We start from the raw sequence: 12602 nt of genomic DNA on the forward strand, positions 1-12602 counted from the left end.
ATAAAGTTAAGTTAAAATTTTCTGAGAGGGCAACTGAGTTGGTAACCCCTAAACTGCCAAAGTTTTATAATAAAAATGTATAAATATACCCTTATGCACTAATAAATTACATACAATATACATGACTATATTAAAAACAGTATTCAACATGAACATACCACATTTATGCTAAAACATGGTTAACAGTGTTACTACAGTACATCAACGTTAAATGTTTGTAAGGGTGGTGATTTAGGCATTTAAAAGACTTAAATTAACTTGTTCATTCATGACAATATTATGTCATGGCAGGCATCTATTGTTTTGGTAGTTTGTTGCTAAATTGCACATTAAGTGTTTTCTTTATAACAGTTTTCTAAGAGAGGAAACATAAAAGTTTTAGCCGGTAGACACAAGTTAAAAGAGTAATCGTGAAGACACTGAACTGAATGTAAACACAGCTTTTTTGTCTTGATCAGCTTTTCCTCATATAAAATGGCCCTGATAATCATAACATATTCTTACAAGTAAGGCTGCACGATTTGGGAAAATTTTCATATATTGCGGTTATTGAGGTCAATATTGCGATATGCGATTGCGATTATAATAAATGGTATTATGAGCCAACTTGATGGGTTTTTAAGCAAAATGCACACAGAGATTAGTGATAATGCTAAAATGTATTTTGGTAAAACTAGAAATGTTTTCAAAATAAATTATTTTTACAAAATGAAATAATATTTGCATTAATGTAAACTTATCTTCTCAAAAGTATAGCTAAATTAAATAAAACAATAAATAAAAACATACACATTTTCACACAAATAAGATATTTAAAAAATTTTGTACAAACAAACTAGGACAAGCAGTGCGTTATGGAGTCCGTGATTTCTTTATGTCTAGGCCAGTTTTTCTCAAACTTTTTCTGTCATTACCCACTTTGGAGGTATGGAAGGGTTAGTCCCCACCTGTCCCCAATCGCCCCAACAAAATGCTAATAAACTAGGCTATAAGTTTAACTGTTCACTCTAAAAAAAAAAAAAAAAAGAAAAGAAAAAAAAGGCTCTATACAGTACTAAAAGTGTTTTTTTGGCTCGTAATAATAGGGGAACCACTTTTTAATGCTGTATAGCACCAAATCCTGGTACTTCAGTGGTTCTTCGGCAGTTCTTCGCTGGTTCTTCGAGATGACTGAGGTGCTATATTGCACCGCTACCATATACAGAACGTGTTAAGCCCCTGTATGGTTCTTCATTGGTTCTTCAGTGGTTCTTTGGGGTGGTTAGTACAAAGAACCTGTTAAGCCCCTTAAAAGTTTCTTTACCATTCAAATAACCACTGTTGGTGCTGTTTAGCACCATTTTTGTTGAAGAAATAAAATGCGATATGGCACCTCTTATGGGTTCTACACTATTTGACAAAGGTGCTTTAGAGCACCTTTAAAGATATGGTGCTACATAAGTGGCTCCCCTATGATTACGAGCCAAGAACCACTTTTAGTGCTATATAGCACTTTTTTTTTAGAGTGTTAAAATATATTAACATTTATTTTATTAAATATTATTTTATTATATTATCACATTTTAAAAACATAATATCAAATAACAGCATTAAAAACATTCAAATAGAGAAAATAAAAGTGCAATTATATTATCACTTTGCATTATTATTTATTATATATAAATTATGAACTAAATATTATTCTAGATACATTTTTTATGCGACCATTATTTTAGAACGTTTCCCCTTCCTGTTTCCACGGCGATGCATCATGCTTGACAGATGTAACGCTTTTATTTAATTTCTCCTTTTTTATTCAAAATATTCACAAACTTACTTACCATATCATCAAAGGTGCCATACAATGCTTTTTCACAAGATGTAATATAAGTCTAAGGTGTCCCCTGAATGTGTCTGTGAAGTTTCAGCTCAAAATACCCCATAGTTTTTTTTATTATTCATTTTTTTAACTGCCTATTTTGGGGCATCATTAAATAGGCGCCAAATGCTTTCCCTTTAAATGCTCGCGCTCCCCGCCCCAAGCTCGCGACTAATACATTACATAAAGTTCACACAGCTAATATAACCCTCAAAATGGATCTTTACAAAGTGTTCGTCATGCAGCATAAACATTATGTAAGTATAGTTTTTGGATGTTTACATTTGATTCTGAATGAGTTTGAGGCTATGCTCTGTGGCTAACAGGCTAAAGCTAACATTACATACTGTTGGAGAGATTTATAAAGAATGAAGTTGTGTTTATGAATTATACAGACTGCAAGTGTTTAATAATGACAATGGTATTTGAGACTCACTGTATGTCATTTCCATGTACTGAACTCTTGTTATTCAACTATGCCAAGGTAAATTCAATTTTCAATTCTATGGCACCTTCGACTATCTGATATTCCAATTCTCAAATATGTGTAAGTGAGTGTGTTTTGCTGTTTAAAAATGTGTTGATCTATAACGCAAGATGGGAGCAGCTGTTCAGAGAGTCTGTCAGTTGGATTTACAGCACGTGAATTAATTCGTTTCTCCAGAAATTCAAGTAAGTAAGTGGCCGGCGATCTGTAGAACAATAGAGTAACCTTTATAGTTACTTACACTATGTGTATCTGATATGAATAAAACATGTTGGCAAATTATATTTGAATTAATTGTTGTTGATGCTTCCATAGACATCAGTGTGTACTTTACAAACTCTAAATGTATTGTTTTACTAGTACTTATGTATATTTAAATGTCTGAAACCTAAAATAAACATTACGTTGTTAAAAACACTGCATAGTTGTGATAAATGACAAGCGCTGCTGAGCGCATCCGTCTTTGGCAAACTGTTCTCAGAAAGTAACTTGTTCTCAAGTCCACACACTTGTTTATTTAATATAATCACAACATTTTGCAGTCATATAATCGCACAGGGTGACATCGCGATTGCGATACGATTAATCGTGCAGCACTGCTAATCACTTGTTCAAATTCTGCAAATCAGTTTTTGTAAATTAAAGCTGCAGTCCGCAACTTTTTTTGGTTAAAAATTATCCAAAGTCAACTTTTGAACAAGTACATTACCAGCCAGTGTTCAAAACTATCTAATTATCTTGTCTCGATTCACAACAGTAAGCTTGTAATAATGTTTTATAATAAGAGCGACATTTCAAGCATGCAGCAGTTCCTCTGTGCGTCATTACGTCACGTCCATAAACAAAGGAAGGAGTCCCGTCGAGTCAGTTATATCGTGAGGACGCTGCTGGTAGCGGCACATTTATAGCCTTTTCTCACAGCAGCTGAAATAATTAAATTTATCATTTTGATGGCGGATTGTAATCCAGAAAGGACCAAATTACAATCATCAGTGACAATTGGAGATTCACCCGTAGACAAAAAGCAAAAGACTTGGACTGTGGAGTGGATACAGAAATTGAAATCTAAATACACATTCACGCAGTGCTGATGTTGTTAACATTAACAATTTGAGAACAATATAACAGTAATAATAATTTGCACGGTTTGGTGTGATCAGAGCTAAGCGATCGTTAGATTTAATCATCATTGGCAGCGTGATTTATTGTAGGCGTAATGCTTTTTTCCTCAGTTGGTCAAAACAAAAGTGGCAGACATGTTAGTTACTTGTTCAGATGATATTTTCCAGTGAAAATTCTTATATTGGTCATACTTTCAAGACGTAGAATCTGTGATTCTGAAGTTCAGTATCCACACCGGTGCGGTGACTGACAGCAAACATTAGATTCATCCGCGCTGACGAGCTGTGCCGAGGCACAACGCACGTACAGATCACTGTTCCGCATATGACTGCAATCGCATGTTTCAAACAGAGATGGTGACAAAGAGGAAAAACTGCGGACAGCAGCTTTAATGATTCACTCTACCTGTTGCTTTGGCCTTCGTCAACACCCGCTTGCACCACCTGCTGGTGAGGTGACCAACAGCAGTTGGAGATTATGCATTGGTACTCTACTGCTATTCCTGCAGTTCCCGGATGTGCAATGTTTGATTATTCTGCCAAATTTGAACCACAGAATTTGTGGAAGCGAATTTGTAATGCAAAATAAAATGCCTGTTGAATATTATAGGTGGTTTTTATTCACACTAAATACTTTGGAAAAGAAGCCTGGAAAGTATATATGGATTATTGAATTTTATTAATGAAATTGTGTTTGAAATGTCTTCAGTTGAGATATTCACAGCTTAAATACACAACCATGTTGAATTTTAGCCTCAAATTGCAAGCCCTGAAAAAATTCAACGTGTTTTTTTGTTTCATAGACATTTGTCATTAATTTACTTTTTATATCATTTTATTAAAGCAACAGTACTCACAACATCCAATAAAATAGGAGAAACTTAATAGCATGTAACCAAGAGGTGGGCGATATGACGTCACGTTGGCACCAACGTTTTTATCACAATGATTTAATTGTGATTTGCGAGTATTATATACAATAAAACAAACATGGTGGTCTGTTCCCCATGAGACTCTCACCTGAGTTGTGAGATGTAGGGCAGACACTGGAGGAATCCCCTCACTTCACTCTCTTCATCTGTCCAGTCTATCAGCTCTACTGGTTTCTTCTCTGTTTGGAGTTTCAGCACTTCTAGGAGGATGGAGCTCTTTCTCTCTGAGAGGTTTATGATCCAGACTGCAGGAGCTGAACGATAAATTGTCTGTAATGCTGGAAGGACACTCCTGCCTGTTTGAGTCTCATAGTCCTTCACATGTGACCACAGATCCAGCAGGAAATTAGATTGCTCAGTACGATAGATAAAAAAAAAATCTTTGTAGGGGAAAGATGTGTAGCTGCACACAGACGTTAATAGTCCAGAAAAATTTTCTCCTGTACTTGAGTCAAATTCTGATACTGAAACAAACAGACTCCGCAGAAACTTTACAACACTTTCTCTATTCCTGTAGAAAACACCATCAAATCTGTGGAGACACAAATAGAAAAATCACTTTAATATCCAGTGTATGACAAACATACATAATTCTATTTTCTACCAATACATTTCCATGAATTTTCCATGACTTTAGAGGCAAATATTCAGTACTTTCCATGAAAAGTCTGTCTATACATGTAAAATAAGAATACAAATCCATTATCAAATTTACCACTACATATCTTAAAGCGGAACACAGTAAGATTTGCGAAGCTCCCCCTACAGTTTCCTTCAGTTTCCTTATTCTGGCGTAGACGTGCCAGAGGGGGTTAGTGCTCAAACACACCACTACAAGTCAATTAACCATCATAAGGACTTAGAAAACTATTTATGAAGGTAAAAAAAGTTACTTAGTTCTGCTTTAACTAATTAATGACAAATTAATAAAAAATAAAAATAAATATTTATTTAAATAATACTGACACACTAGTAAAACAGTAAAATAAAATAATGTGTCTAAACCTGAGACCTCCACTGTGTAACAACAGATTAACATAAATTAGATCAACAGGAGCCAATAATTTTAAAATAAATAAATAAAATAAATAAAAGTGTCCAGTAACAGTGACATTAACTTTACAAGGCAGCAGTGCCAGAGCCAAATTTTGGAATACAAACTAAGAAGAAGTTAAACTATGCCGCCTTTTTACCATTAATTGGATAACTGTCATTAACAAGATAACGTCCCTATTTGAATTTCCCAAAAACAATCGACACAGTTTATTTTTTCATTTCTGCAATTTACATCTAGGTACAAGGTGCAACTGTGGAACAGAAGCTGCATCTGACATGGCATTTATGTCTATTTACACAGACTAGTGTTTATTTTAATGTTGCTCAAAGGAGGCATACATGTATTTAATCGATTTCATTATGTATACAGCATAAAAAGTATATAAATTATCAAATTAACAGACAGAAACTCATTACTAGGGAAATATTATGACAAAATCATTATTGGCGATTATTGCTCTTCATATTTTAATAATGATTACTAATGTTGATTAATACAATACATAAAAACATTTTGTGTTTGCAAAAATGGCATGTAATATTCTGGCTAAACTGACAAAACAAACTAAGAACAGTTTATGATTATTTTATTGCTTTTACTTATAGGAAAATCAAGATATCACCAAGATATAGTTAGTTATTATCTTAGCAGCATGATGAACAAATTACATTAACTGGAATAAATTATTTACAGAAAGCGAGCAGAGAATGTTCCTGATCACTGAATCCGTCCATAACTTGGGTAAGCAGTCTCAAACTCCCGTTATAATCACAGAAGCTGTCTACATTGGGAGATTAATTTCTTACTTAGATCTTATCTGCACTTTGTTGCACTTTGCCAAGATTGCAGTTCAATCTCCATGTTATTGTTTACATGGTTGTCAAGGATACGCAGAGCGAAGGTGGGCAGCCATGCTATCGTTTTCAAAAGTCTCCATTTTGGTCCGTATATACTGAAAGGCAACCCCACGTGTAAACGTCAGGTTAACCATAGCAAAACCATAGCAAAACTGCATTTCAAAAAGAAACAACACTAGTGTAAACTGGGCCTAAATGTAATGCTGCAGTCAAACAGATTGCACAAAAGTTTTGTAATTTGTTTAAATGGGTCCTATTATGCTTTTTCACTTGTCCAAATTTAGTTAGTGTGTAATGTTGCCGTTTGACTCGCATAGAAAAGATCTGCAAAGTTACAAAGCTCAAAGTCCACTCCAAAGGGAGATATTTTATTTAACAGAATCCACCTTCCAAGAACTTCCGCCCACAAAATACGCAAAAAAGGGGACGAGGCCTGGTTGAGCTGCATTTGAGAAGACAGTAGGTGCGTTTACATGGAGCATTGTAATCGGTTTAAAAGTCCAATTCGAATGAACATACTACATATAAACTTCTCAATCGGAATAAAAATGCCCAAGCCAAATTAAATTGTAATCGGTTTGAGAGGGCTGGGATAAACCTTTCTAAAAACCGAAAATGTAAATGTGTTAAACTGATTACTCTGTGTCTACGTCATCACATCAAGAGGTCTGGGATCGTCAGAATGCACAATTGCGCCAGCAATATTAAACTGGAGTAAAACTGAAACAACACATGTATTAAATACACTGAAGGAACTAGACATTTATCCACACGCTTCTGCTTTTCGGAGGAGGGAGGGGTTGTATAGAGATGCTCCGAGATGCTCAGCTTCCTGCACCCGTCTTTTCCTCATACCTTCCAGCAGTAATATACTAGAAATTCACACTGTTGCTTGATTAAGAGCAACACTTTACATAAAAATAGCACGCATAAGGAATAACGGAACTCCATGTTTACAGGAATTAATATTGGCAAACAGGACATAGGCTAATGTGCACGTCACAAAGTCATTCCGATTGAAAGAGCCGGCACATGCACTGTGTCGGATTAGATGAACATCTCATGTAAACAGTCCACTGAACCTTTCAATTGGAATGATTTTAATCGGAATGACAAAAAAGTGTACATATAAATGTGGCTATTGTTGTTGCTATATCAAATACCCCTTTTCCACCAAGGCCGTTTGAGTGCTGGTTCGGAGCCAGAGCCTAGTTTCAAATCAATTTTTTGTCTTTCGACACACAAAACACCAGCTCCGAACCAGAAAAAGTGGTTCGTAAGTAGCACCAAAACATTGCTGGGCTAGGAGTAAGAACCGCTTGCGTCAGGGGCTGGGAGCGGGGTTACCGTGACCAACAAGAAACTTGTGACCGCCATTTTTGAAATAGCAGCTAATCGAGCTAATAGCAGCTTGATCGTAATCTCCGTTTATATACAAATTACGGCGAGTGTTTGGATGCCGATGTAGGTTCGCAAAGCCATGAGCATCAACAGTAGTGAAACATCCGTGATTGTTGATAGAAGACTTGTTCGAGATGCATCGGAGCAGGGCGGACCGATTCGGCGGGTGTCGCGGGTCCGCGGGAGCGTTTGTACAGCATACGACTTCCTTGCGCTTTTGGATCGTTCTCGCGGAGCTTTGATGTTATGCGCCGATCGCTCTGCGAGAAGCCGATGCATCTCAAACGAGCCTGGTGTATTTGTGTTTGGCGCTGCGGCACTAGCTTTGCTGTGAAATATGAGACGTATACAGTGACGTAAGACCTGGCTCTGTGCTGCTCTCAAGCCTGTGGAAAGGCAAACCGGTTCTTAGAAGGCTCGTCAGTTGAACCAACTCCGAACTGGCACTAGCCCTAGGTCCTGGTTCGTGCTGGTGGAAAGGGGGTAGAAGAGACACTTTTTTTCCCACCCTGTTTCCAAAACTCATTTGTTTGACCTTCCTAATGGTGCATTCACACAGGGCGTCGGCGTTAATGCTTTGAATGGGTGACGTCATGCATTGCCGAACTGAATTGTGGGTTCCGCTGTGTCGTGTCACCGCCGTTGTTTGCGGCAGAAATTGAAAAAAAAATTCTGGCTTGTTCGACTTCATGCAGTGCTGTGCTGACCAAATGGCAGCTGACTTTAAGTAGTGCATGGCAGTTAGAAATTTTGTCTGACTTAAGACAGCGCTCAAAATATCGCAAGAGCAATCCGAGAGTGATTCTCATGAGCGGCTGCACGAGCTCTGATGACAACAGCTGTTCCACGATTGGCCGGATTCACCACATGCCAACGACCATGTGTTTTCCCGTTTTTTATGACATCTTCAGTTCCACTAATGCTCACAAATCTGTATTTTTATAACAGTAAAAGCTCTTTTCATATAGTCACGGTGTGATATTGTGTCATGTTTATCACAATAAAATGCAGACCCCACATCACTGGTATTTAATTAGTTTTTACAAAATAATTTTGTCAGCTGTGGTTGCCAGAATAATTTTGTAAAAAATACAAAAAAACTATAGATACATTTACAGAACTGTAAATTTTACAGTATAAAGGCCAGAACACACCAAGCTGACGCCGTCGAACTAGTAGTGACGAAAGCAGACTGCGGGGTTGGCTCACGTCGGCAGCGTCTGTGTCCAAAGTTGCCCTGACACACCAAACCGACGCTAAACAGCCGACGGCCAAGTAGCACGTCAGTTCTGCTCCTGCGTGAGATGAAATGCCTTTCTGAACCAGCAGGCGGCAGTAGCTGAACAGCCAATCAGAATGATCAGATGGCCCGACGGACTGACGAGCTCCAATGGAGATTCAACATTTCGAATCGGCCGAAAAAAAGCCGACGAGGACCAACTTCAGCCGACGGTGCGGAACACACTGAAAAAACTTAGTCGGCCGACGAAGAAAAACTGCCCGACGGCCGACCGTCGGCTTGGTGTGTTCCTGACTTAAAACTGTAATTTACAAACAAGAAAATTTAATGTAAACCAGTAAATTCAACAACCCACATTGCTACTAAAATCGGTTTTGTACCTTTAACATATACTGACAACCACCACAATAATGCAGGTGGTAAAAGAGAAAGCCACATGAAGAATCAGAGTTCATCACAAGTAGCTTTTCCACAAGCTGACAAATACAACACTATAAAGAAGGTGCTAGGAGTCATTCACACAAACACAAAACACCATCTTTGAAACACTCAACATTTAAATAATGCAATAAACATTCATTAAACAGAAGATGTAACATAAAACCCTAATGTAACCCTAACTGATAACAAAAAACTATTAAGAAACATGATTATTTAAAAAAAAAAAAAAAAAAACTTTCAAATGTGGAATTGTGGGAATATCGGTTTAAAGTTTTTGAGTGTAATTTATGTCGATTTGTTCTTTTTTACTTCTAAAAACTGTAATTGTGAGAAATGAACAGCATTTTACTGTAAAATTACATAAAATGTGTGGTTAGAGCTTTTTTCCTTGTATATAGTACAGGAACTTATTGTTAACCTATTAACAGTATTTTTCCATATCATTTTTAGAATATTTTACAGTTAAAATTACACTCACATTTACAGTATGTTGAACTTTATTCTTGTACAAACAGATGCTGTATTAAGCAGTACATAAAATATTGAATGAAAATGTCTCTGAAACATCTGTGTATTTCTCAAATATAGCATTTATTTCACTTCAGCTGTGATTAACTATGCAAACTGCATGAGTGTCACTACGGGAAGCAGAAAGTGTCCAACTTCACGTCTCCATTTTCAGCTCCTACCCGACTGTAAGCGACAACTCTCTCACCTATCGGTTAAATCCAGCCACAGCCGATGTCAAACACACTTTTCAACTTTTCAAGCATCAACGCAGGTGTTAGCCAATCAGATCGCCTATGAAAATACCCTGGCACAGACGCTAGCCAATGCGTTCAATTGCTCTTTTTTGTGTTCAGCAGAAGAAAGAAATTCATACAGTAACAACTTGAGGGCAAGTAAATGATGACAGAATTTTCATTTTTGGTCTGAATCAGGCTTGAACTGGTTTGAAATTGACACCATCCTTAATATTTACACCTGAGCAGATGAAACTCACGGTTATGGTAATGGGTGTGACATTTCCCAAACACGCACTAAGCAGTGCCAATCACAACACACTAGGCCAGCTAACCAATCATAGCACATTTCATATTTCGGAAGGAGGGGCTTATCGAAACAGGAAATAAACGGCGCGTTTGAGACAGACTGAGAGAGGTGCTGTAATAATGTAAAAATTTGAAAATAATGTTTTTTTGTTTTGTTTTGTTTTTTTGAACAATCAAGCATGAAAGCATATTTTAGTACATCCCAAAAACAAAATCAAGACTTTGTAAAAGGGTGTAATAGGACCCCTTTAACCAATATTTTACATATTTTATTATACAGATTTTCTGAAACAAATTTCCATGACTTTTCCAACATTTTCTGGATTTTAATTTTTTTTTCAAAAACCTTTCCAGGCCTGGAAAGTGCTATTTCCATGCTTTTTAAAGGTTTTTATTTTTATTTTTTTTATGACTGGAAACTGACCATAGCCAAATGGCAACATATTATTTTCCTTCATTTTCTCAGTCTTCAAAAACAACAACAATAACAACAACAACAAATGTTAGAAATAAAAAGACTGTCCAATAATATGCTGTTTTCAGGCCACATGATCTTTGATTTTCCCTTCAAGATGCCTTTGTTAAATTAATACTGCCATGTGACAATACTGCATCATAATAGAAAAAATTATAGCTGTGTTGATATACGGCAACTCTGTACTACAATAAAACTAAATGAATGTATTTTCTCAAAGGGAATTTTTGCAGGTAGTGCCATCAGATATATTACATTCATTGATTTATTTGGAAGTGTTTAGCATAATATAATTGCATTTATGCATAAAACACCATTTTCATTTTCAAATGTTTTGCATTTCTTCTTTTCAGTCAAAGATAAGCAAAGGAAGTTGTTTTAAATGACAATAGTAAGAAAGTTCAGAATCATTTTAAATGATTTTAGGAACAATAATGAAAATATACAATGTTTCTTTAAAAACATATATACAATGTTTATTCTAATTCTCGAAATATAAATTTATTCTCTAATTTAAGAAATATTAAAATAAATGAATGGATGAATATATATTTTTAAAGAAAGAAAAAAGGCCATTTTCCACTGTGGTACAGAGTAGCATATTATTTTTTCAAATATTCCTTTGTTATTAGATCTATTATTAGATCTATTATGTTAAGAAAACATTCAAACAAATTGAAAGCATATTCCACCATTAGAACATAACACATTACACGGTAAAAAAAAATATATATTAAATATATAATTATTTTTAATACCTTTTGAGATTTAAACTGATTCTGAAACAAAGCTTGAATGATTTCATTAATTTCTTTTAACCATTTAAAAATCAATATGACTGTTGCAGATTCAGGTGATATGAAGGTAAAGCTGTGCCAGTTTCTACACTGTTTGTAAACACTTAATCTACAGCTCTATTAATTTCAAGTGCTGTTGTGTCCTGTGTGTTACGGCACATTATTGTGTGATGGAATCACGTGAACACATAGTAGAAACAATTACCACAGTGAAACAGCAAACCAAACCCAGAGATATTCTACCAATAAAACTCTCACCTGAGCTGTGAGATGTAGGGCAGACACTGGAGGAATCCCCTCACTTCACTCTCTTCATCTGTCCAGTCTATCAGCTCTACTGGTTTCTTCGCTGTTTGGAGTTTCAGCACTTCTAGGAGGATGGAGCTCTTTCTTATTGAGATTTTTATGCTCCAGATTGTAGATATTGACTGATAAATTGGCTGTAATGCTGGAAGGACACTCCTGCCTGTTTGAGTCTCATAGTCCTTCACATGTGAACATAGATCCAGCAGGAAATCAGATTTCACATAATTCACAGATGACAGCAGTTTCTTCACAGTTTCTTCTATTGTCTCTTTCTGGTGGAGAGCAGCTTGAAGACACAAATCCAGTATAAATGATCTCTTTCTTTTCTCCCATGATTCAGCTGTTTTATTCTGTGGTTCAATAAATCTAAAGATTCATTTAGAGATGACAAAAGAGACAAATAAAGATTAGTGAAATTAATCAAACAGTTTGTCAGATAAAACCATAGGTCAGTGTAATTAAACAGTGAAAGTGAAGAACAGATATTTTTATAATTCTCTTTAGTTGTCAGTTTTGCCCTGAGGCAGAATATGCATTAAAATTGAACTGAAGTAAACACCATTTAGCATTTCCTTTTA

General features: G+C 36.0%; 1 protein-coding gene across 1 annotated transcript in view; it reads right to left on the reverse strand.

The window, feature by feature from the left end:
* The window catches only part of LOC125248253, a 296590-nt gene that overhangs the window by 49094 nt on the left and 234894 nt on the right, over positions 1-12602 (reverse strand). The window contains exons 13-14 of the mRNA XM_048159978.1: positions 11977-12390; positions 4487-4930 (exon numbers count right to left, since the gene is read on the reverse strand). Coding sequence (XP_048015935.1) covers positions 4487-4930; positions 11977-12390 — 858 coding nt within the window. The remainder of the gene's footprint in view (positions 1-4486; positions 4931-11976; positions 12391-12602) is intronic.

Source organism: Megalobrama amblycephala, linkage group LG16 (assembly GCF_018812025.1).
Source record: "Megalobrama amblycephala isolate DHTTF-2021 linkage group LG16, ASM1881202v1, whole genome shotgun sequence".
NCBI classification, from domain to species: domain Eukaryota; kingdom Metazoa; phylum Chordata; class Actinopteri; order Cypriniformes; family Xenocyprididae; genus Megalobrama; species Megalobrama amblycephala.